The following is a 26,845-nucleotide window of genomic DNA, read 5'->3' on the forward strand; positions in this document are numbered from 1 at the left end:
TCATCGTTCAACAGCCAACATAGTTTGGGTTGGACTCTCCTACTCATTTCTACAGGGTAAACACTCTGCACATGCTCAGGAGGTCAACTCTGCATGTTCTCACCTATCAGTGAGGACTGAAAATGGACTCAATTTAAGATCTGCGGATAGACAGCAGTTTAAAACGCAGTTTCGAGCCCCCTCCGTGTGCACATGATGAAGATGATGCCACACTCTCTCAGCTCACCACCACCACCATGTTAAGTGAGCCCACTAATGATCTCTTGATACCAGGCTTCCCAAAACAATTTGGGTAGTTTTCATTTGAGCAATGGAAGAAGAATGATCTGGCTAGAGAAGCAACTTGGGTGTGCTGCAGGGGTCCTGATATGTCTCTGAAGCTGCCATGCCAGTGAGAGCCAGTGTGGTGTAGTGGTGAAGAGCGGTAGATTCATAATCTGGTGAACTGGGTTCGCGTCTCCGCTCCTCCACATGCAGCTGCTGGGTGACCTTGGGCCAGTCACACTTCTTTGAAGTCTCTCAGCCCCACTCACCTCACAGAGTGTTTGTTGTGGGGGAGGAAGGGAAAGGAGAATGTTAGCCGCTTTGAGGCTCCTTCGGGCAGTGATAAAGTGGGATACAAATCCAAACTCTTCTATGCCTGCTTGACTACCGGCTTGCTTCCCGCCTGTTCAACTTGTATATTTTGAAGCACATAGATGTCACAAGAGTGCCATAAAATCTCCATTAGCCTCCCATTTCTGGCCCTACAAAGGTGCCATGGGATTTGCTAGCACTTGGAGAGTTCATACAATGTGTTATATGTTTAGTAGTGTGCACCTGTCTCACACAGGTAAAAAAAAGATGGCATTTCAATGCACAAACGCACATCTTTAAACAGGCTTTGGATAAGTGCAAACATGGCAGACTGCACTCACATGATTGGCTCTGGTTCTCTATGGTATACACCCATATTTGGCTTAACAATCATGGACCACCCAGTTGGGACAAGGTTGAGTAAATATTAAAAATTCTTGTTTTATGGTGTTATAACTTATTTCACGCTTATAGTTGTATATAAATGTTTCAGATGTGTTTATGGGGATGGGAGGAAGAATAACATATTTGTTCCTTTGCTCAAGGTGCTTGGTGGAAGGGGTTGAGAAACCTCTGACTTAACAAGGATGTAGATGAGAATTTTCCAGAAGCTTCCTACCAATCCAAATAGAGCTGGCGGGCCTACCGTTAGGCAGAGTGAGACAGCCACCTCAGAAAGCTGGTTTTGCTTGCCATCAAAGGGCAGCAAACGTCAAGTACTCAAAAGGCAAACATTTAATTTTTTAAACAGAAAATAGGTCTGCCAAGTACAATCTCAGGGGCGTAGAGGGTGGTAGTTGAATGTATCTGGGGGGGGGGGAGTTTCATGGGCCTTTTCCTCAGAGCAGCACCATAGAACCTCTTACATCAATGATATTTTGAGGAATTGACAAGAGTTAGGCTCTTGGCTATAGCAGACACAGGAGTTAAGTTGTAAAACTGCAAACAAAGGCCAGAGGAACCAGAAGAAGATACTGCTTCAAAACTTAGGAGTAAAAATCTTGAAGTGTGGGAAAGATATAAAAATCTGTTGGAACAAAAAACTCCACATTGGTTATTGCCGTTGGAGGCAATGAGTGTGAAGAAAGTCAATATGACAGGGGGATGGGTGACATATGAGAAGTTAATAAGTAAAAGAGAAGGTAAATGGAAGATGAGACCATTCGAAGAAGTTAAGGACCATGTCAATAATTGGTTGCATTTTTTTCAAATTAATGAGATGTTTAGAAAAGATTTGAATCAAAGGGGTTTTGCGGATAAAGAATCAAAATTTCAGACAGAAATATTGAACAGTGATTTTAAGATCCTAGCAAAAATGTCTAAGATATTATTAGAATGGTGCACGAAGGATGAAGAGGTAAAATCAGTTATGATTGATTGGGCCAAAGATATAGGATATAATATACAAATGGAGGAATGGGAAAGACTATGGAAGGAAGGTTTAAGATTCACTGCATGCACAGCTATAAAAGAAAATGTTATGAAAATGATATATAGATAGTATGTAACTCCGGTGAAACTAGCAAAAATGTATAAGACAAGTAACAAATGTTGGAAATGTAAAGAAAAAGAAGGTACATTTTTCATATGTAGTGGGAATGTAAGAAGGTGAAGTGCTTTTGGGAAATGATATATAATGAACTGAAGAAAATGTTGAAATATACATTTGTTAAGAAATCAGAAGCATTTTTACTAGGCATTACAGGTAATGAGATAAATAAGAAAGAAAAGAAGTTATTTCGATATGCAGTGACAGCAGCAAGAATATTGATGGCCCAGAAATGGAAACAGGAGGAACTACCTACGATAGAAGAATGGAGAACTAAAATGATGGACTATGCAGAACTGGACAGAATGACAGGAAGGAACCGGAATCGACGAGATCAAAGATTTACAGAAGATTGGGAAAAGTTTATTCAATATTTGCAAAAACTGAGTGACAACCAGATTATGTTTGTAAGTTTTAATGTAGCTCTGTGATTGGAAAATGTTAAAATAAGTATTAAAATGGAATGAAGTTTACAGTAATAACATAAACAACGGGTAGAAATGTGTTAAAAGTAAAAATATGAAGGATTTGCAGACAAATTGAGGGAAATAAAAAAAATGGAAAGTAAGATGTAATTAAGATGTATGGAGTGTATAATTTTGTTTTGTATTTGAAAATTAATAAAAATATACATTAAAAAAGTTAGGAGTAAAAATCCCTGTTTAGGGCACTGCGACTTTGTGTGAGAGCGTGATCTCGCATGTTTTGCCCCAAAACGTGTGTTTTTGAGCTCTGTGATATTGCGCAGGTCACGTGACTTGCTTGGGAGCATGGCTGGGAAGATGAACATCCCAGCTTCTGGCAACAACATGTACATTAAAATTAAAGCACTATCATGCCACTTTAAACAGTTGTGGCTTCCCTCAAAGAATCCTGGGAACTGTAGTTTGTTAAAGGTACAGAAAGTTTTTAGGACACCCTTATTCCCCTCACAATTCTTAGTGTGGTTTAACAATTATTCCCTCTTTGGGGACTTCTGGGAATTTTAGCACTGTGAGGGGAATAAGGGTCCCCTAAGAACACTCAACACTCTACAATTTCCATGATTCTTTGGGGAGGGGGAGCCATGACTCTTTAAAGTGGTTTGATAACTGCTTTAAATGTATAGTACAGATGGGGTCCAAGTCAACAATCAAAAATAGGTAGCCAGTGTGTATTCACACCAGGAATAAGTTGCTCAGAGTGAGACATTAACTCTGAGGCCTCACTCAGCAGAGCGCAGTGGGCCTCATGGAACACGTTTGTGAAAGAAGCAAAGTAAATACATGTTACTACACAACAATAAGACCCATGATAAAGGACCTATAAGACCAGAGTCTATGGCTACCTACACATCAGTAGCTCATAATGAAGCAAGACTGGTTTCCCCATACTGTGTTTCAAGTCATATTTTCATATTGCAGGAATGCCTTCACCTGATGTTCATTACCTGTATGGTTCCCTCACACCTGCAACCCCCGTCAACTCCTATTCATGAAGCTGCCATCTGCACATGTGCAATGGCTGTCTCAAATAACGTACACGCCTCGGTTTAACTGCTAAGTGAATACAGCTTACGTTGTTGAATTGGATGTAAACCGGTTTGAGGGGAAAACGCATCAAATAGCATTTCTCAATAAGCTGCAAGATATGTCTGGGCTGTGTCAAATCCCTATGTACACACAGAGCCGTCTTTCCCATAGAGCTTAGTGGTGCATCGTGCCAGGGCGCCTGTCTCTCAGGGACGCCCCAATGAGTGGGGGAGCTGCGCGGCTTTGCCGGCGACCTCCCCTTTCCCTGCACGCCCACCAGCTGCGCCCCACCAACCATATGGTTGGCGGGGCGCAGCTTCCCTCTCAAGCCTCTGTGGGGATTGCTCTCCCGCAGCGGAATGGGGGAAAGTTGCACACCTCCAATGGTTGGCAGTGTGCAGCTTCGCCCCCCCCATCCATGGTAATTTGGGGCCACTGGGTGGATATTTGCACCCCGGCACCGCATCTGCTATAGATGGCCCTGTGTACACAGCTTCAAACACCAGGTGTGGGGGTGTGCCCGAGTCTGTGTACCTTGGGTTACAGACACTTCAGGTTACAGACACTTCAGGTTGCTTGGGTTACAGACACTTCAGGTTGCTTTAGGATGAGAACAGAAATCGTGCGGCGGCAGCGGAAGGCCCCATTAGTTAAAGTGGTACCTCAGGTTAAGAACAGTTTCAGGTTAAGAACGGACCTCCGGAACGAATTCAGTTCTTAACCCGAGGTACCACTGTAATGGGAACGTAGAATCCGAGTAAAACCTGAAACCCTTTATCTCTCAATCTCAAGGTCGTGGGTTCCAGCCCCACATTGGGCAAAAGATTCCTGCATTGCAGGGGGTTGGACCACCTGACTCTCGTGGTTCCTTCCAACTCTACAATTCTATGATTCTCGTGTCTCAGAGAGAAATATATTGACTAATTTTAAGATTTATTTAACTTAATTTCTGGTTGGCAGTCAAAATAGTGTGGATTAGATATTGAGCAAGTTCTGCTGTCCATTGGGATGAAGAATGGTGGATCTGACGTCCTCGACTGTTTTCCTGAATGTGCTTGTGTGTGCTTTAACAGACAGTTTCACAGGGCTCCCACAGATGTGCTTGTGGCTACTGCCTAGTTCTCTGTGGTAACGAGACAGACATGGCCCTAGCATGCGTGTATTGGCTACCCCTGTGTCCTTGTTGCACATTAACCTTGTCACCAATGCAGTTCCCTGACTGGGAGGTTGTAATTAACTTTGCTGTGAATCTCGTCCTTTACTTTTGCTGACAAAATATATAAACTGTCATCTCTGCTCATCAGTAGATTGGGCTGGAAGGAGCCACAAACCGCCCCCTCTTTGCATGAAAAGTGATTTGATCTTCCATGATTCAGTAGCCAGCAGTTATGTGTGGTTGAGCCCTATCTTGACTTCTCAGTCATTCACCTTAACCTGAGGCCTTCAGTCCACCAGCCAAAAAACAGCACACAATGGAGTTCAGGGACTTTTAGACTGTTGAACTCTTGCCTCAAAATTCCTTCTGAATTAGTAAGTAAGTAGTAAGTGAATTTTTATTTATACCCTGCCCTCCCCGACCAAGACCGGGCTAAAGGCGGCTAACATCAAATACCAAATACATTAAAACACAATCAAACAATTAAAGTACAGCTTAAATATTAGAATCGGGATAAAATTAAATGACTGCCTACGAATTATAACCATAGGGGTCGGAAACCTCAAGTATTCATCAGGGCCAGCTATCTATGTTGGACCCACATGAGCCAATAAAAGGGCCTAGGCCTGGACCTGGACCAAAGGCCAGACGGAACAGCTGTCTTGCAGGCCCTGCGGAAGGATGTCAAGTCCCGCAGGGCCCTGGGCTCCTGTGGCAGAGTGTTCCACCAGACTGGGGCCAAAGCCAAAAAGGCCTTTACCCTGGTTGAGGCCAGTTTAACCTCCTTGGGATCTGGGACCTCCAAGGTATTATTATTTGTGGACCGTAAGGTCCTCCACGGGGCATACCAGGAGAGGCAGTCCCGTAAGTACAAGGGTCCTAGGCTGTATAGGGCTTTAAAGGTTAAAACCAGGACCTTAAACCTGACCCTGTATTCCACCAGGAGCCAGTGCAGCTGGCATAGCACTGGATGAATGTGGCCCCGTGGCAAGGACCCTGTAAGGACCCTCACAGCGACATTCTGTACCCACTGGAGTTTCTGGGTCAGCTTCAAGAGCAGTCCCGCATAGAGCGAGTTACAATAATTGAGCCTGGAGGTGACTGTTGCATTGGTCACTGTGGCTAGATCAGGGTGAGAAAGGTAAGGAACCGGCTGATTAGCACAGTAAAGGTGGGAAAATGCCACCTTTGCATTAGCTGCAACCTGCGCCTCCATAGAGAGGGACGTGTCAAAGGTTACACCCAAACTCCTGATGGAAGGCACTGGCACTAATTGAGCCCTCGCAAGAGATGGGAGTTGGCCCCCAGATATATCTTTGCTTGATGAAGGAATTAAAGAAAGTTCACATTCACTTCTGCAAGAACTGCTAGAATAATCTCTTTAGCAGCTTCCTCAGCTAAGGGGACATTTGATTACATAGAAAATACTTGTCATGCTTTTTTGAAACGTGTTGGGGTTTTTTTGCACTTTCCAAAACAATATGCTATCCGAAACACAGCCATCTTTCAAAATGCACTTCTCCGAAATTTGCAGCGCCGTTCTCCAGCAATGCAATTTGTTCAAAAATGCATATATGAAAGTAAACTCCACACATCATTGTGTATACTAATGAAAATAACATACAAAAGTACATTTTATTAGGAAAAACTGTCAAAGATGTGCACATTGGGCAAAACTGTATATTAGGAGAAATTCACACAAAGATACTGATGAATTTTATTGAAGACTCTTTTTAAAAAATTGCACAGTGGCGTGGAAATGTGAATAATTTAAGATTTGAAAAATGTGAAACTGAGAGGAACCCAAACGGACATATTTGCCTACCCCTAGTTGTAGACGTGGGACTGCCCAGCTCCAGCCCAGTATTCCACCTCTGGCACCTGTGCTATGTTTGTTCTCATTTGTACTGACAGGAAAAATGTATTGGCTGGTATTATGGTTTTACATTCTCCTATTCTGACCAGGCGAGTAAAAATGTATGAGGTTGGGAAGCAGCGGGGCCTTCTCGGTTGTGACACAGCTGCTGTGGAATGCCATCCCCTGAGAAGACTGCCCAAGTCAAAGCCAGCAAATGCTAGGCCCGCATGCACAGACAAATAAAACATCCTTATTCCCAACAGACATTTTTAGGCCAAGGATTTGGGTGTAGATCTCTGAGTTCAGTCTGGCTTTTATCGTGGGGAATGTTCCTCGCAGTGAGCTTTGTGTCGTTTTACCTGACATTTGGCTGCATTTTTATGGTTGTTTTGACAGCTGCTTGGCCTTTCATTTGGAAGGAAGGGCTGGGAAGATATTTCGAAACTAAATACATTAAAACATATTTGTTCTAGACTCGAAGGAAGTCTAAATTATGTGGAGAAAAGGGTTTTGAAGCCATTGGCTCCCCCTTGTGGCCCAGAATTTGACAACAGTGAGCAGCAGAGGCAGGCATGTGCTTCAAAAGCTAAATAAACACGTTATTGTTATAAATAATATCTATATTATTAATTTTTATTATATTTGCATTATACTATTAATTAATATTAATAATATGTGATGTTGCAGTTTGTTTTCATTTGTTAGAAGCCGCCCAGAGAGTGTCTGGGCTAACCCAGACAGATGGGTGGCATATAAATAAATTGTTGTTGTTGTTGTGGCTGTGATCCTAAGCACCTATATCCACAAGAAAATGCTACTGCAATAAACAGTTTTATTTCTAATAAAATAATATTAGGTTAAGAATATTAGACTTGGAGGAGTCACTCTGAAAGCTGTTAATACAGAATACGTTACCAAAAGTTATTTGTAAGTCCTGTAGTTCTGGTCCCTAGTGAGGAAACACAAAAGGTCTGGAGGGTGGCAACATTAGACATGGGCCTTTTCCACAGTGGCTCCCCATTTATGGAATTCTCTCCCCAGGGAGGTTCACTTGGCACCTTAATTATGCTGTACAGCTTTAGGCACCAGGCAAAAACAATCCTTTTTAAGCACGTTCCTATTGACCGTACATGTTTCTTTGACAGATTTAGTGTTTTTAGGATTTTGTAAGCTGCTTATGATTTGTGGTTTCAATTGTTGTAGAACACTTTTTGAACACTATAGTAGGAAAGCATGTTATAAATAACACATAATAAGTAGTTTATTATTAAGATGGTTTACTGATCTTCATTTGAGGGGCGGATGGGGCTCGTTAACCTGGGAAGGTAGCTCCATCTAGGAGGACAACTCAGACCATAAACCTCTGCTGCCTTGCGGGATATCCCTGGGAGATGAAAAGGCTAAGGAGTGGACCCTACACAAATCTGGAGTAGAGTCCCCCGAGGGTAGGGTGGCAGCTTGTACGCCTCCTTCCGGCAACTCCTGCAGCCAAACAAGTGCCAAACACATTGCTCTGCTTTCCTTTGGAGCACATCAGCAAGGCCGAGAGAGGGATCTTGTCATCTGGGCAGCCCAGGACCTCCACGCACGCTGCCCAGGCTTGCGCCCCAGGGGGTCACTTCAGTGCTACCACCTTGGTTTGACTTCACCCCTAGAGGTGCACTCCATTGTCTTTTGAGACAGACACATGCCAACAACTACCCAAGTGGAGGGCCAGGAGCATGGGCTAGGCCGGAGGGTCACTTGTTTGGGCCATAAGCCGATGGCCTCCAGTTCCTGGAGTTAGGAACAGTTACACCTAATATGGCCAATCACTTGAAATTTGTCACTTAGTGTTGAGGAACCTCAAGTGTTTTTGCCGTGGCTGGAAGGTTTCCTTGAACTCAGATAATGCTCCTCACTTCCCTGGTTCGAAGATAGAGAGGAGAGTGCCAGTGCAAAAAGTAGCTGACCGTACAAAGATGGTTGCTTGGTCCCTGCTCCTGCCAACCTAGCAGTTTCAAAACACATCAAAGTGCAAGTAGATAATTCGGTACCGCTCCAGCGGGAAGGTAAACGGCGTTTCCATGCACTGCTCTGGTTCACCAGGAGCAGCTTAGTCCTGCTGGCCACATGACCTGGAATCTGTACACCGGCTCCCTCGGCCAATAAAGCGAGAAGAGCGCCACAACCCCAGAGTCAGCCACGACTGGACCGACTGGTCAAGGGTCCCTTTACCTTACAAAGATAGAATTCACATTTATTGCTCTTCACACTTTTAACTCTGGCCCACCCCCGCCAGCATGCAGTCCTCTAGCTGAAATATTTCCCTACCTGCTGCTCAGAGTCCTATTAGTGATTTTTTATAAGAAATCTTGTGCTAACTGTAAGTCTGGATTCTGAGGCGGAAAAAAACCTGGTGCTACTTCCCTCCTCCACAAGACAGAAAATTGCACACAAAAAGCCGTTTGTAGAAACCATTTATTTTTAAGTTATTTCCAAAAATGAGTTCGTTCTTGCTTCTTTAGGAGGTTCAGAGTCTCAAATGTGGATCCAAAAGAGGAAAAGAAGAAATGCAGCTAAAGTTTTTTTTGTGGGGGTGGGTGGGAGGGGTGCGCCAGGGCAGGAATACACTTTCCTCTTTCCTTCACCAAGGGTCAACAAAGAGAGAACCTGAAGCCTATAATGGGACACGGGCCTTCTCCTAGATTCCAAACGTTGTGGGGTTATTTGTGAGGCAAAGCCAAGTTCAAGCTCAAAATGTCCCTCCCTGCTCAGAAAAGGCAGCAGGCCTAGGCACACCCCAGTTCCTCCCTGTTCATCTACAAAGATCTGCTTTCTTAGGCTGTAATCCCAAATGCACTTACTGAGGAGTAAAAGCCCTATTTAACATAGATCAAGATGCCTTTGTCTTCCTCTCCAGCATTTAATCCAGGGTGGTTGTACTGATTTTCTGCTGAAACCTCTTAAAAACAGCCACTTATATAAGGCTGTAAAATAGCCCCTGTCCCCTAAGAAGGAAACCTTGCCCCCTTGGTTTCCAAGAAAGAATGGGAAGGAGGAAATAGAAGTGCCTTTCAAAAAGTGCTCTGGAGGGGAAAAGTTACACAGCCAGCCCTGCTGTTAGGCAGCGTGACACAACTGCCTCAGGTGGCAGATAAAGAGGGGTGGGGAGCAGGCAGCGCTGTGTGCCGCACGCCCAAGCTAACCTGCTGCCCTCAGGCATGCAGGATGCTGTCCTGTTGCCAGTGCTGGAGCAAGATGCAACCTCCAGCCTAACTGGCATGGGAGGCGGCGATCTTGTCCCTTGCCTCGGGCAGCAAAGTGTCTTGGGCCAGCCCTGGAAAAGTACCGCTGATGACAAGGAAGGATCACTCCTGCTTCAGGGTCTTTTAAAAATCAGATTTATTAGTTGGGATCTTTCCATAAGGGAGGGGAAGTAGGAAGGAAAGAGAAACTGTTATTGGGAATTTGCCAGATTTCATCCAGAACCAGGCTCTGTGGGGGAATCAGGGAAGGTGCTGTTTTCCCTAGTGCTGCAACCAGAGAAGCAGAGCTTGCCCAAATTCTCTCCCTTTTGCACATGGAACGCTCGGAAAGCAAAGGTGCCTTGTGCCACGCAGACACCAAGCCGTCCTTTGGCTCCACAGCATACAGAGTCACCCTTCACAGTCCTCTCATGGTGTGGACCCACCGATTCAACTCACTGTGTGTGGCAAAGCAGTCAAACAGGAGGACAGAACTAGCTGGGAGAGGCGGGGAGGAAGGCTTCTGTCACATGATTCAGGAAATGGACAGTAGTGTTCTAGCTGCTGCAGGTAGCAAGGGAGACTCCCCCCCCCCAACCTCCCCACAGGTTTTAAGTGCTCCCTGTAAATGCTACATGGAGGCAAAATCTAGAGTTAGAGCAGCGGGGCTGAACCTGGCCACACAAGTGTCCCAAACAGTTGCCCCAAATTTTGGGCGACAGGAAAGTAGCACATGATCAGAGATGGGTGTGTGGGCGTCCCTGTCCCAGAATCCTTTGCAACGTGATCCAACAAGGCTGGCTGTCCACTGCTGCACCACAAGGAGCTCTGAGGCACTTGTGTCTCTGACCAGGTGGGGCAGTCACACCGAGCGGCAACCTTTCTCCGTTCTGCTCTGCGTGGAAAGGACTCGGGCGGCCAGATTCTGTGAGCATCGTCCGACTCACCCATCCAAAGGTTCCTCCCCTACCCACCTAGCATCCAAATTTCAGATTGTTACATGGATGGGGCTCTGGAGGTCGTCATCAAGGTTCTCCATGTCAGGCATGTTTGGCATGTCCGCTCCGCCGTTGGACTCTCTCAAGTGGATCCTCTGGTGGTAGATCATGCTGTGCCTTCGCCGGAACCTCACCCCACACTCCCCACACTGGTACGGTCTCTCCCCGGTGTGGATTCTCAGGTGCCGCGTCAAGTGAGACTGCCGGCCGAACCTTTTCCCGCACTCGACGCAGGGGTAGGGCCTCTCCCCGGTGTGCGTGATCCGGTGGCGGGTCAGGTGAGACTGCCGGGTGAAGGTTTTCCCGCACTCGGCGCAGGGGTAGACCTTGCTCCCCAGGTGGGTCTTCTGGTGCCTGGTGAGCCCATACAGGTCGTGGAATATCTTCCCGCACTCCATGCACTGGTAGGACTCCTTCTCTGTGTGGGTTCGCTGGTGGGCGGCCAGCTCCGACGGCCAGATGAACCCTTTGCCACACTCGGTGCAGAAATAGCGCTTCTCCCCCGTGTGGATTCTCTGGTGCGTGGCAAGTTCGGACGGCCACCGGAACGCTTTGCCGCACTCCCCGCAGACGTGGCGCTTCTCGGCCACGTGGCCTCCCAGGTAGGCGCCCAGAGGGGGCAGCTGCCCGTTGCCGTTCCTGCAGTCGGCGGCCAGCGGGGAGTTGTCACCGGTGTGCATTCTCTGATGCGCCGCCAGCTCCGACGGCCACTGGAACCCTTTTCCACACTCGGCGCAGAGGTAGTGTTTGTTTTTGTTGTGGGTTTTCTGGTGCGTGGCCAGCTCCGACGGCCACCTGAACCCTTTCCCGCACTCGGGGCAGAGGTGGGGTTTCTTGACGGTGTGCGGCTTGGCGCAGTCGGCAGCCGGAGGGGTCTTCTCGCCTGTGAAAAGGCTCTGGTGCATCGTGAATTCCGGCGGCCACTGGAACAGTGCCTCAGAGTCCATGGCGTAGTGCGGCTGTTGGCCTGCATGGATCCTCTGATGGATGGCGAGCTCCGTCGACCACCGGAACCTCTTGCCGCACTCCGTGCAAAGGTGGCACTCCTCGCCCATGTGCGTCTTCTGGTGCCTGGTGAGGTGCGAGGAACGGCCAAACTGCTTCCCGCACTCGGCACAGTGGTAGGACTTTGGCCTGGTGTGAACTTTCTGGTGCAAGGCCAGCTCGGATTGGCACCGGAACCGCTTCCCGCACTCAATGCAGGGGTGGCGTTTCTCTCTCACTCGGATCCGCTTTGGGTTCAGGTGTTGCACCATCCCGTTGAGCCTTTCTCCAAATTCAAACTGGGGGTCTGCTCTGCTGGGAGTCCTGGCACCTGGTTTGGGTGGTGGGGGGGGGGAAAGGCAAGAGAAAATTCACAAATTTCATAGGTAGGAATTCTAGAGCTGTCACTCAATTAAAGCAACGATAGTCGATCAATGCATGTGTTTTAGATAGAGGTTTAAGCCCTGCAGTCCTGTTCACTATTATCTGGCAGCAAGTCCCACTGAATACCATCGCACCTTGGTTCGTAATCCATTCCGGAACATTCAAAAACCAAGGCGCGGCTTCCAATTGGCTGCAGGGGCTTCCTGCACTCAATCGGATGCCGCGGAAGCAGCGTCGGATGTTCAGGTTCCAAATAACGTTTGCAAACTGGAACATTTACTTCCAGGTTTGCGGTGCTCGAGAGCCAAAACGTACACGTACCAAGGCGTTCGAAAACCAAGGTACGACTGTACAGCGGGATTTACTTCAGAGCAAACATGAATAAGATTGCCCTGTAACTGGATTAAGTCAGCATACAAAAAAGAGGAAAAAAGAGGATAGATAAATAATGCTAATTGCTTCAACATGATTTGTGTGTTTTTCACAGCAAGCACCACCTTGGAAGAGACGTTGCCCCTTCTCTCTCCAACATTAGAAAATGCATCTTCTAAGATTCTGCTTGCCACCTGCAAGACCCACCTGAGCCTCCTTCATCGGCTGAAGAATCCCACGTTGCTTCGGTGTCAGAAGAACCTGTGCAGGGAAAGAAACGAGTCAGGTCCAACTGTGACATGCCCTCTGTCACACGCATCCACACAGTGTAACAGGATATTTTAGACAGAGTACTGATATGCCTTCATCTGGATACGTTTAACTCCATCCCACAAGTGCCCAAGAACTACAAAAGGAATTCATTGAAACAGGTCTACAGTACAGACTGACAACTGGAGAGGATCTCTAATGCAGTGTTTCCCAACCTTGGCGCTTCAGCTGTTTTTGGACTACAACTCCCATCATCCCTAGCTAGCAAGACCGGTGGTCAGGGATGCTGGGGATTGTAGTCTGAAAAACATCTGGAGAACCAGGGTTGGGAAACACTGCTCTAATGCACCTGAGGCAAGGGACCTTGAGAACTGTGTTCGTCTGTATGGCCGTGAAAAGTAGAGAAGAGTCTGGATTTGATATCCCGCTTTATCACTACCCTAAGGAGTCTCAAAGCGGCTAACATTCTCCTTTCCCTTCCTCCCCCACAACAAACACTCTGTGAGGTGAGTGGGGCTGAGAGACTTCAGAGAAGTGTGACTAGCCCAAGGTCACCCAGCAGCTGCATGTGGAGGAGCGGGGAAGCAAACCCGGTTCACCAGATTACAAGTCTACCGCTCTTAACCACTACACCACACTGGCTCTCACTTTCAAGTAGAAAGTGTACTACATGTGTTACTACTGTGTCATTTTTACAGAAACAAAAAGACCCAGACTTATTTGTCCTTAGGCTGTTTCCTTCCCAGAAAGGTCTTCAAGTGTTATATAATACAATCTCTCTGGCTGTAGATACACAGCCTCATAGAAGTGAATCAGTTGCAAAATGTGCAAAAGCTATAGAGATCCATATGCAGCTTTCCAAGAATTGCTGTGGGGTACTGCTTTCAATGTTGATGTTTGTTTAAACATTTAGCACTGAAAAGTGTACTGTTAGCATTCTTTCTCGTATCTTTTGTGTTGTATAGAATCATATATTTGTTTTTGGAATTTGAAGGTCTGTGGGCAATTAAAAAAACTTTACTGGAGTTCAATTAAGGCCCAAAGACCTAGATCAAGTAGGAAGGTTTAACAACAAACCTGCTCAAACCAGAAACTCACTTCAAACTACATTTTTCAGTTCTGGCAGGCAGCAGCCCAATGGTTTGCACAAACCGCTTTGGATGATTTGGGTGACACAGCAAAGCGGTTTGTACGAAACTAGAGAGTGAAATTAAACTCACAAAGGAAGGAGGGAGGAGACTTATGTCTGATAATCCAAGCCATAGTTTGGAGGATAATCTCAACCATCTGGGTGTGATGCTAGCCATCACCCTAACCTTGAAAGCAGGGTGAGAATAAATGTTTAGCTCAAGGATGGGGAGTTTGTGGCTTTCAAGAAGTTGTGAACTCCCATCAGCCCCAGCCAGCAAGGTCAGCAGTCGGGTATAATGAATAGTCAGGTATGATGGGAGCTGCAGTTCAACAACACCCTTGGCATACATAACAGATAAAGGCATTTGTGTACTGAAGAGAAGTAGGTCAAGGAGCTAAGCCAGGCTTCCTCAACCTTGGCCCTCCAGATGTTTTTGGCCTACAACTCCCATGATTCCTAGCTAGCAGGACCAGTGGTCAGGGATGATGGGAATTGTAGTCTCAAAACATCTGGAGGGCCGAGGAAGCCTGAGCTAAGAACAGGGAAGCGAGGATTCTTACCCAGCAAACAGATATCCACATCACCCCTCTGCTCGGCCTCCATGCATGCATCTCCCTGCTCGGCATCTGACAAGGCTTGGTCATCATCGGGGAAATTCACAACCACCTCCTCAAATAGGTCTGAATCCTGAAATAAGCAAAGAGACACATTCGACAAAAAGATCGATCAAAGACTGTTTAATGTTAAACTAGCTAAACAAACGAACGGACAAAAAAGTAGGGCTTTTAGCATGGCTGCCTCTGTTCTGTGAAATAGCATTCCTGCCCAGTTAAGACAGGTGCTCACTAGCAGCACTTTCCAGAAACACCTGAAGACATCTTTGTTCGGATGGGCTTTCCCAGCTGGCTAAATGGGTCTTTGCCACAAGTGTCTATTTTGTATGGTTTTTAATTCACCATTTTTAATGATCTATAGTGTATATCACCTTGAAATGGTTGTTTAGAAAGTGATTAATAAATCAGTACAGTTGTACCTTAGAAGTCAAACGGAATCCATTCCGGAAGTCCGTTCGACTTGCAAAACGTTCCAAAACCAAAGCGCGGCTTCCGATTAGCTTCAGGAAGCTCCGGCAAACAATCAGAAGCCGCAGAAGCCCCATCAGACGTTCGGCTTCCAAAAATAGTTTGCAAACCAGAACATTCACTTCCAGATTTGCAACGTTCGGGAGCCAAAACGTTCGAGGACTAAGCTGTTTGAAAACCAAGGTACGACTGTAATAGTAATTGTTTTGGAAGGGTGGGGGACGAAAGCAACTAAATCCAGCTGCTGTCCCATGTACTACAATTTGGCTTTAATAATGTCTTTAGCTCTGCCTTGATTCATTAAGAGCTGCACGAAAAGCAGAACTCTATGGTACAGTTCTTACTAGACTGTACCATTTTACACTGCAAGCAGGGGGATACCCCAGATTATTTGTGCTTTTATCTTGTATTTTTATGCTGTGAACTGCCCTGATATCTATAGATGAAGGGTGGTATAAAAATTTTAATAATAAAAAATAATAATAACGAATAATAATAACGTACAGAGAAGAGCAGGAAATTTGGGAGTAGGCATTTCACTCAGATATGAATTCCCCTACCAGCAGTCTAAAGATTAACAACCCAGCAAATTGTAACATGTGATTCTGCTGATAGCATAGCTTGGCTGCAATTCCACCCTTATGTGCTCTTTTGGAAATGTAGATTTTATAAGTGCTCTTCTAGGATGCACCAAGGCAGCTTCATTAGGATGGTTTTTAGAGACAATAGGACAGCCACTCCATGAACCAATATTCCTCAGCCTAGAGCTGAACGCGATACATTGCCCTCAAGGTGGCTCACAAAACAAGATTAGCACGATAAATATACACACAGAGAACACAAAGAACAAGCCAGAATTGAGATCCTGGAATTTTTGTTAGGGCTAACATATGGTATGTTAAAGTCCATATTCTGCATTTCATTGCCATGCAGATTCCAGATCTCTGGAAGGGTGGAGGAAAAGGCTGGGGCTTCTTTGCTTCATATCCTAAGAATTGGAAGGCAAAACTCTGCCTATTATGTGCTCTCCATCTGCTTCTTGATTTCCTGCAGGAAAGCTGCACACACAAACACAGAATTATGCCAGTTGTGCCCTTCTGTCAAATCACACAAATGGCTGGTGTAAATCCATCATTTCTGATGCAGAGTCACAATTCCTGACTGCAAGGGGGGGGGGGCTCTCTTAGCAAATAGCTCTTTTCTTTCCCCCCAATATGCTTCAGCCTGGGAGAGGAGACATCTTGCCCACAGTGTTGGCTTGTGAAGAATGGCAGATGGCCAGCTACTAGGAGGAAACCTTTTGTTTCTGGGCTGCAGGACTACAACTCCCAAAAGCCTTTGTGTGGATTTCGGTGAATCCGCTGCGAGCGGCAGGTGCAAAAGTCCTCTGGGGTCTGTAGGCAGCCATAACAGTGTTTGTAGGAGACCAGGAGGACTGAAGAGGGAAAGCTGGGAATAAGAGATAAGAGGCGCAGCTCTGAATTGAGAGCTGGGTTTGTAGAGGCTGCCTTGAGGTCCTGAAAATAAGAGAGGAGTCTGAATGGCCAGAGGAAGGAATAAAGAGACGTGAGACTTTGGAGATGATTCAATATATTTTGGTGCCTCACGCACAAAGCTCAAGCTGGAAAACTATAAAAATAAACAAAACTATTGACAATTTGTTCTCTTTAGTGTCACCCAGCAACACGGATTTTCCAGAAAATTTAAAACGGGGGGGGGGGTATCTTCCTTTGTAAATTAGGGCAATTTGTGTTGGAGAATTTCCAGTTTGCATCAGAAAATTTCCTGATACCCTAGAGAGCAATCTAATTTAGCATGTTTATTTGACTTGTGTTTGGTAAACAAAGCTATATTTATTTATTTTAAAAAAACCTTCTAAACAGCCACACTTGCAAATACTTATTTGCAACTGGCACCCATTCATTGTTTACAAATCAACTTGCAAAATGGGGAGCGGGGGAATTCCCTGGAAAAATTGCCTCTCCAAATACCTGATGGTAGCCCTAAAAGTCACCACTCCTTGAGGTAAACTGCCCCGCATGGCTGAATGGAAGGCAAGCCCTGAGGGACACTAAGGAGGGAGGGAGAAGACCATTTTATGTTAACAAGAGCAGGACAAACATAGTGCTGCCATTCACACCCTTTGACCTTGATTCCATACTCCTGGAATCCCAGTTATTTGCGATTACTCTGCTGTTAAGGAAGACACTCGCTGGGTGCCTCAGAAAGCAGCAGTCCCTCTCCCTACAAAACATCTCCCTCCTCTGCAATGCCTAATGTAATGTAATGTCCACAGAAGGCCTGTGTTGTGACATCAACACCGTTTGAATTTGGCCTGTTCTGGTTCCACTTTGCTGGCTGCTACTTAGGGGCGAGTGGGAATACTTGGAATGACATGACGTCATGTCTGCCATTTTGTATTGCTAGCCAGTACCAGGAGAAGTAGGGAGACAAGACACAAGGGCTGCTGTTATTGGAGGTAGCCAGGACTCCTCTGTAACGACTAGTTCTGAGAAGGCTAAAAATTTGACAACTGCACCAGCCAAGGCAGAAAATATGGAATATATCGTGTGTTATGTGAAATAATGAAAACAGAGCAATTTTTTTAAAGAAGCATAATAATAATAATAGCAGCAGCAGCAATGAAAACCTTAGTGGAAGAGCTCCCTGGCATCTTGATTGAAAAACAAACAAATCTCATAGCAGGTGATGCAGAAGAGACCTGTCACCTGAGACTCCAGAGAGCCTCCGCTAAGTCAGAGGTGACAATACTGGGCTACAGTGACAAATATTCTGGCCACGGTGCATAACAGTTTCCTACGTCCCAAACCATCTCCACATTTTAATTAAACCAAAGGGCAGAAATTAAAGCAACCAAGCTATGGCTCTGTTTCAATTACCAAGCATTTCAGCTCATTTCGAAAACTCGGCTCCACATTTTGATGCAGCTAACACGGAAGAAGCCACTGCCTTGGTAATTTTACCGTGCAATCCTATACAACAGGATTGGGGCAACTGTGGCAGGGGGTGTCATGAGGACGTCAAGCGACTGATAGGCGTGTGGTCTCACCCACCTGTCAAAGCTGACCTATGGGGTGAAGGGAGGGGTCTGCTTCACCTGTTCATTCCCTGCAGAGAATATGCTGGAGAAAACAGCAGGATCAAACCATGCCCCCTGCCTATCAGCTGACGTCACCCAGGTGGGAGGAGATGGCCTCATCGGCTGGTGGCCTGGAGGTTTCCCACACCTGCTAAACGTGTCTGCTCAAACTCACTGAATTCGAATAGGGCTCCCTAAATTTATTTATAAGCATTTCTAAACTGCTTAATATTCAAAGATCTCTAGGCAGTATGCAAATACAAAACATTAAAAAAAACCAGTATCAAAAAAAGAAAGATGCAACATAAAAAGCTGTAAAACTGTAGTATTATAAGAACAGGAATTTGGTCATAGGAAGATCCAATCCTATGGGTCAGAGAAAGCCTAAGCAAAAAAGGCACATCTTCTTTATAAGACACCTGAAGCAGATGACAGGTGATGCCTCACAAGTGGCAGAGGGAAGGATACTCCCCAGTGCAGGGGCAATGGTTGAAAAAGCTCATTTTCAGGTCACTGCCCTGTGATCTTTCGTAAGGTGAATATAGAATTACAGAATCTGAAGGCCTGGATCCTGGGCATTATCAGTTCATGGGCCTCATCCTGTATGAACCTATCCAAAGTATTAAGTTCAGCTGACAAAATGCTGCGGATGGGTCCAAATTATCCAGAAACTAAACTAGTTTACCCACAAGGCAGAGGTTTTTCGGTGGCTGTTCCAAAACGCCCTTCCACAGGCTAAATGTTTTACTCCTCTCTCCCTCCTGGCATTCCAGAAGTAAATAAAAGCTTTGGGGACTTTGCTGTGCTTTGGGGACTTAGCACAAAATACATACTCCCATTGTTTGATTGTTTTATTATAGGAGCTTTCAGCCCAAACACTGAGGTCCAGCTCTGAGGGCCTTCTGGTGGTTCCCTCACTGTGAGACGTGAAGTTACAGGGAACCAGGCAGACGTCCTTCTTGGTGGTGGCATCTGCTCTGCGGAACGCCATCCCGTCAGATGTCGAGGAAATAAATACTACACAACTTTTAGAAGACATCTGAAGGCAGCCCTTTATAAGAAAGTTTTTTATGTTTAATGTTTTATTATGTTTTTATATTCGCTGGAAGCCACACAGAGTAGCTGGGGCAACCTGTTCAGATAGGCAGGGTACAAATAATAAAATTGTTGTTGTTGTTTTATACTATTTATATCTTTTTAAAAAATGTTTGCAAGGCTGATTGTACACGATTTTGAGAGCCTTAGCTGGAAAACAAATATGTCATCTTTAAACAGAGACTTTATATCACCTTATGCAAACTGCTGAGGTTTTTCTTATCAAGTGGTATATAAATCTTTTTGTATAAACAAAATAACCATTAGCCACAGCAATAACAACATTGTAAAGGCAGCCCATGCCCCAAGGACAAAATGTGCCCGTCACACCTGCCCCCCATCTGTTGCTAGCACCCCACCGCCATTTCCTTCCCATCCCCGCCATAGTTATGGGCCTATCTCAGCAGGTCAGCCCTCACAAAGAAACTTGCCCCATCCGCGAGCCACAAGATTGTCCTTGGGGGAGGCGTATGGGATGAGAAAGGGGGTGGGGGACGAAAACCATCTCACCTCCTCTTCTGCTCTCTCCGCTTCCTGCTGCTTCGACAGGAACTCCTCCGCCAGGGCCACGGCCCGTGCGCAAGTGTCCGGGCTGCATTCCCACACGCGGCTCCGAATCCCCGGTGGGAGGACCGCCAGGAACTGCTCCAAGATCAGGACGTCCAGAATCTGCTCCTTGGTGCGGTTCTTTGGCTTCAGCCAGTGGTTGCAAAGCTCCCAGAGCTGACCGCAAGCCTTCCGCGGCCCCTCGGTCTCTTGGTAGCAGAACTGCCGGAAGCGCCGGCGGGCTGTCTCTAGGGTGAAGCCACCCACTCCTGAGGTGGACATCCGTGTCTTCCCAATGCTCCCTCGGTCCGCGTTGCCTGGGGTACTGGGCTGGGTTTCTTGCTGGCTCTCCTCTGCGTATGGAGCTCTCCATGGGGAGGAGGGAGGGTTCTCCGCTGGCTCTAATGCCGTAGTAGAGAAGGCCCTTGACTCAATGTTCATGGGTGCTGCCTCAGTCGCTGGGGAAGCATCTTGCGTTGTTGTTGTTGGTGGTGGTGGCGGCTGCACAGTTGCAGGAGGCGGAGCTCGTGGGGCCTGAGACACCTCCTCCCACTGGACTTCCCAGCGCTGAGGTTGTGGGGCTTCTTCTAGGGCCTCTGGCTCAGCAGCGGGTGGCACTTCCAAGCCCAGAAGTTCCTCCACAGTCCCAGTGCACACCACAAGTAGGGAGTCATCTCCTTCCTCTGCTCCCACAGCCTCTCGTACAGGCCCCGTTGGATTCTCCTCATCCTCATCTTCTTCTTCCTCCTCCTCCTCCTCCTCTCCTCCTCCTTCCTCCTCCTCCTCCTCCTCTTCTTCTTCTTCTTCCTCCTCTTCTTCTCCCTCTACTTCTTCCTCTTCCTCCTCCTGCTCTTCCTCTCCTTCCGCTTCCACCACGACTTCTGCCTCCGCTTCCGGCTCTTCCTCCTCTTCTTCCTCCTCTTCCTCGATCGTGATTTCCGGATAGACCCCCTGCTCAAGCAGCACTTTAAAATGGAGATCCAGCTCTCCCGATCCCTGCTCGGGCTCCATTTTGTCTTCCAAAAGGTAGACCGACTTCTCCCAGTTGTAGACGGAGGTCTGGCCACCGAGGCCCCAAGTCTCACACGCAAACATGGCGGGACACTAGGAAGTGTTTACAGGGGCGTTGTCTCCCTGAAAGGGGGTGGGGGGGAGAAAAAAGGAAGGCTATCACCCAGTTTTAAGAAACCTGAGCCATTAAATCAATTGAAAGTCATTTTCCCGAATTGGTTATATGAATAAGAGCAAGAGTTCTGAAGAAAAACAAAGGGGGGGCCATCTTAGGTAAAACGTTCCCTCCTGTGTGTGAGGGAAGAGGGAACCCCTCTTCTAAGAAGGTACCAGCTGCCCAGTTTTTGTATTTATAATTATATAGTTTTGCATATAATAATAATCTGCCACTTCATTAATGGGGGCTACTTCAAAACATATAACTGATTCATGAAACTGATTCATGAATGAAACATTGCAGTCCATTAAAAGGGGGGGCAGAGGAAGGGGGGAAGTTGAGGGGGAAAACAGCCGGTGTTGATGAACATCTTCCTTACACGGCCACCCCTAACTCCACTGCAAAAGGCCCAGGGAGAAATTGTTAGGATGGCCATCAGTAAAATCTCCTCCCTGTTAAGATTCCAGAAGAGAGATACACAGCCACTGTCTCTCTGCTTCACTCATGGCTCTCTCACTCTGAGCCATCCTGCACATTTAAAATCTTCACCCAGCCCACATACTGCAACTCTTCAAGAGGCAGGTAGGAAATCAGACTATGGAGTGATTCCCCAAGGCCAAAAACACCATGTCCCTGGATACTGGAATGTTAGACAGAAGAGTTATTATAGCCCAGCCTTCTCTGTTCCGTTCCTAGGGAATTTCTTATTACGGTGCGCATTCAAACATGCAACACCTCCACCCCCAGCATTCCACAACGGGACAGCCTTCGCAGGGTCTGTTTTTCTGAACATGTAGATCAGTTTCTGTGTCTTCTAGCCAGATGGATAAAAGAACGGCAAGTACATCTACTGCAACACAACACAATGTATTTTCCCAGCTTGGAAATACGGTGCAGCACTCTAGAGGCTATAGCAAGGCCAGGAAGTGCCATTCTTTTGCCATTTAGCTACTTGCCCAACGAAAGCAGCAGACTTCATGGCTCTGCTGCTGTTGCTTCAGTCTCTCTCTCTCTCCTTTTCAGAGGCTCAAGTTCCCATTTGTTTGTACAGTGCCATACTCAGTGCTGATAGGGTGGTACAAAGAATGATAATAATTTACCAAGGCCACTTATTAAGCCAATATAGCATAGTGGCTGGAATGTCTGCACTCCATTAAACATTAAAATTTCAGAGCACTGGGTTTGACCTCAAGTGATTTCCCCCGATTTTCAAAATTATGCAAAAATTTTTTGCAGTTCTGTTTTAAGTCCTCGGTCACATATGATCACACAGACCCCATTTGGTGTGACTTAGCATTACATCCGAACCTAGGGCTCATGATTTGCCTTGCTGCAAAAAGCTGTAGGCAAAGGTCTGTTATTGGCTTACTAGCCCATGGTTAGTCTGGAGCAGGCTTCCTCAAACTCAGCCCTCCAGATGTTTTGAGACTACAATTCCCATCATCCCTGACCACTGGTCCTGCTAGCTAGGGATCATGGGAGTTGCAGGCCAAAAACATCTGGAGGGCCGAGTTTGAGAAAGCCTGGTCTGGAGGAACTGGGGTTTATTGTAACACTAAGCCAAACCATGGCTTAGCTATGTATAGTGCAGGAAGAGGAGGACCACTGGAAGAGAGACATGGCCACTATTTCTCCTCCAAGTACCTGCACACTCATTCATTCATGTTTAGCCATGGTTTGGCTTAGTGTTACAAGCAAATGAGGCCAAGGATGAACTCTCCCCCCACCACACACACTTCTACTCCCCTTAGGATGGTGACACCTGTTGACATTTGGTAACTACCTCAAATACTAACGCCTCCATCATCCTTCAGCATTAAGAATATTCACAAATATTCCCTCCTATTAACTATGACACACCTCTGCATGTGGTCAGTCTCACAGCTCAATAAACTAAGCAAATGTAAGCAGCAACAGTAAGTTGTACAGAAATGCAAGAACTTTACACTAGCAATCGATACATTGTGGTTACAGATGACTATGTACCAAATTCTAACTTCCAAAAAAGCAACAAAAATGGAAACTTTCCACATTTACAATTAGCTAAAGGACAAGTACTAGGAAATGTTCCCACCCTCTCACCATACTTTTTCATTTTAACAAATGCAATCTTTCTTTCCCCTACCCCCACCAGTGCTGAAAAAGTGTTGTTCATCCTCAGGTGTATAAGCTAGGCGCCAAATGGCTCCTTAAACCAAGGCTACAGCCATCAAAACAGAATGTCTACTTGCCATTTTGGGGCAAGATGGATCTAAAGTCTTATTTTTTTCAAATGACTGTCTGACTGTGATTATCAGTTAAACATCTGGCTAGTTCAGATGAAAACCTTGAGTTAGGTTAAGAACTCTGAGAACTTAAAGAAGAAAAGTCGTTTTATCCAGGGACAGTCCACATATATATTGCCCTTTTCCTAATTCTTTTTCTCAGTGGTGACAGGGACCATTCATAACATAAGAATATTATTCACAACCGTGAGCAGGGCAGGGGGGTGGGGTAAGTGAGGACAAGATACAATTAACTATAACACTGTTCGCTGCTCTTGCACAGGCTGCACAGAAAAAGCATTTTGGTTCCTGAAATTCATTCTGATTGTGTTGCAAGTGGCCAATAGCAAAATGTGCCTGGTGCCTGGCTAATTTCCAACACTGTTCATCAACATATTTTGATCAAACCTCACACGGCCAACTTCAAGTGATTATTAATTTGATAAAACAGGTTTTCTGTACTCAAAAATTGGTATGGTGGCATATGCACCCTTTCAATTAAAGTAACTCTATATTCAACACTGGAGATTCTCTTCCCTCAATATTTCTTTAAAAAGATTCACCTAGATCATGCATGTTCAACCGGTTGATCAAGATCTACCGGGCGACCAAGGGTTGTCTGTGGTCAACCATGGTTGACTGCGTGATCCTGAGCGATCTACCCCCCCAAAAAAACTCAACAACTCTGGCCAATCCAATGGGTAGATCACTGCCAGTTTATTTATAGTGGGGGTAGATCACAGTCTCTTGGAAGTTGGACGTGTCTGACCTAGATGTTTCCAAATCTGCCCGCCCCCCCTAAAAATTTCAAAGCATGAACAGGAGCAAGACCAGCACTAATAATCTTTTGGAAAACAAAGCACATGTTACAAAAGGAGCACCTTTCATATGCACATTTGGACATACAAATTTCTACATAAAGGGATTTCAATCTTAAAAACAGAAATAGACACTCATCCTTCCAGTGGGTATCAACTGCAAAATTCACACCGACAAATCTTCACAGCAGACTTTAAGAAATGAGTCAAAGTATTGGAACCACTGGGAAGAATCAAAATTAGCTTCAAAGACTTTTCACCTGGGAGTTATAATAGCAGACTTGAAGCACAAATATTTAGAGTTAACTCTATGCCCAAAAGATTCCCAAACTGCACTGCAAGTCATCCAAGCAGTCCCTGCATGTCTGGGCCACTGACTAATGAACACTAATGCCACGGAAGCCACAGATTGGCAGCAGAAGTGGGGGGGGGGCAGCGAGGGGAGGAGCCAGGGCCGCTTGGGGGAAATGAGCATGTTTACTAATGGTGAGAACATAGTTGATCTACTACCACCTCCCTGCTCACTTTAACAGAAGGACTTAGACCAGACATTCAATTATTTGTTCACTATTAGGGCGAAGCACTTGATTGATCTGTTAATTAATTAATTGGCAAAAGGATTACTGTGCTAACACCAAAAGGGGGAAGGGGAGCTGAAGTGGTGATTCAGCCTCCTTGTCATTTTTGTTAGGTTGCTTCCACTAAAGCACCCACCTCTTCCCAAAGACCAGGGTAAGGCAATCAGCCACCCACACCCCCTATACAAAGTGGGGTGCACTCCGCTCCCCACCATCAGATGCAGAGACACAGCCCCCCACCTCCATCTTTCTAACTGTAAACCTCCTTCCTTCCCAGATGGCTCAACTTTCCACCTCTCCCCCCCCCCAGCCACCCACATCTTAGCTTCCTGTCCTCTTTCTCCTACCAGAAACATTTCTGCCTAGCCCTCCCCTGATTAACCCCTTCCCCTCTCCCAAGAGATGGGTCTCCCCCCCCCCATGTGGCTGAAAAAGGCCACCTCCCTGCGACCACCACCCTTCCCAAGAACAAAAAAGGACCTTGACCATTCATTGCCCGGCCTTTCCCCCGCCCCTGAGCCCATCCCATCGCCCTTACGCACAGCTCCCCCTGCCTCTCCACCCCATCGCGGCAGAGAGAGGCCCTGGTGCATTTGCCAGCCCTCCCACTAGACTCGCCCCCCCCCCGCCACCCCGAAACCGAGACAAGGGGAATGCAGCCATTTTGCCTCTTTGATGTGGCTGGGGGTGGGAGGGGCAAAGCGATGGCTCATGTTGCGCTCCTCGCTCGCTCTCCCCTGCGCTCCCAGCAACCAACCCCCACCTTCCAATCGGTGACATCTACCTAGGATTTTGGGGGAGCAGGAAAAGCGCCCCCCTCCAAATCCAGCCCACCCCCTCCCCTCCCTTCCTCCCCCACCCCCGTCCCCGCCATGCACGTGGCTTTGCAAAATGGGGAGGCCGGCCGCTGCAACTCACCCTTCGGCGAGGAGAGCCGGTCTTCCCTCTCCCGCCCCCTTGCACCAGATGCGGATACTTGGGGGTGTTGCAACCCCGAACCTCTCTCTCTTCCGTGCCCCCCTCCTCCCCCCCAAAAAGGCGGAGCAGGAAGGCGCCTCCTCCTCTTCCTCCCTCCCCACGTGGGCGCCAGGGCATTAACCCTTTGCGCACTTCGGACGACCAGTTCTCGCCCCCGCCGCTCATCAAACGCGCAAATCAGATGCATGTTCCTCCAGTTTATGGTCATTTTCTTCTTGTCGTGGATTTATAGGAGCCGAACCAGTGTCCAAAGTGGTTTTTTTGGGGGGATGACCCCACTTTTCTCTAATCTAGGAAAACGTATTTCGAAATAAAACCCCTACGCATTAGAAATAATAATAATAATAATAATAATAATAATAGTTCACTTCTGAGATTTTTCAACGCTGCTCACAGGAAATTCTTTCTCCAGCGTGGAGTTTTATCATCCTCCCATGGAGATCACGCTTCATTTTGTTCAGACACAAGCGTGCAATTTCTTCCTTTGTAACCATTTCCAGAGGGACAGACCTGTGGGTCTGTTGCAGCTCACCCTACAAAGGAAAGTCTTGTGGCATCTTGAAGACTTAACAAATTTACTATGGCATAAAAAGCTTTCATCACTGGACTACAGACCATTTGATTAAATGGACTCCATAAAAGCTTATGCTGTTAAAAGTAATTTGGTTATCTTTTCAGGTGCCACAAGGCACTCTGTTAATTTCTCCTCACACACACACACACCACCCCCCAAATAGCTGGAGAAACCTAACTTTTTTATAGGTCTTGGACTCAAATAATCTATCTAGCACAGAGTAACAGTGATTGAAGCCACTCAAACACAGCACAATAAAAATGATTAAAATAAAATGATCAGGACCTGTACATTCTAAACAAGCAAAGCTGTCAGGCTGGCACCAATTTCAAACTGCTTTTTTATAGGAAACAGTTGAAAGTTAATAAAATAAATAAATGATATTAATGCTAGTTAGCACTATGCAAATATGTTATATAATCTCTTTCCCCCCTGAAAACTTGATTTTTTTGCAATTAGGAAAGTGACCAGAAATACACTGAAAAGTATGGGGTGATGTATAAATGCCCCACAAACGAATTACGATGAATGTTCAATAAAGGGGTATTCTGGAGGAGCCCTTTCAACACACTTAAGCCACATTCATACTGATTTAAATGTCATGGCTTCCTTATATGGATGAGTG

General features: G+C 46.3%; 1 protein-coding gene across 1 annotated transcript; it reads right to left on the reverse strand.

Annotated features, from left to right (window-relative positions):
* Nucleotides 1-9,092: 9,092 nt before the first annotated feature.
* Nucleotides 9,093-25,711, reverse strand: LOC309517357 (uncharacterized protein). Its single transcript, XM_082196505.1, has 5 exons — nt 25,587-25,711; nt 19,805-20,974; nt 14,578-14,704; nt 12,823-12,876; nt 9,093-12,190 (listed from the first exon to the last, which is right to left on the reverse strand). Exons 2-5 carry the CDS (start codon nt 20,933-20,935, stop codon nt 10,866-10,868), a joined length of 2,637 nt encoding a protein of 878 aa, XP_082052631.1. The 5' UTR covers nt 20,936-20,974; nt 25,587-25,711; the 3' UTR covers nt 9,093-10,865.
* Nucleotides 25,712-26,845: the final 1,134 nt, after the last annotated feature.

This window comes from Podarcis vaucheri (assembly GCF_965113315.1).
Source record: "Podarcis vaucheri genome assembly, chromosome: 13".
NCBI lineage: Eukaryota > Metazoa > Chordata > Lepidosauria > Squamata > Lacertidae > Podarcis > Podarcis vaucheri.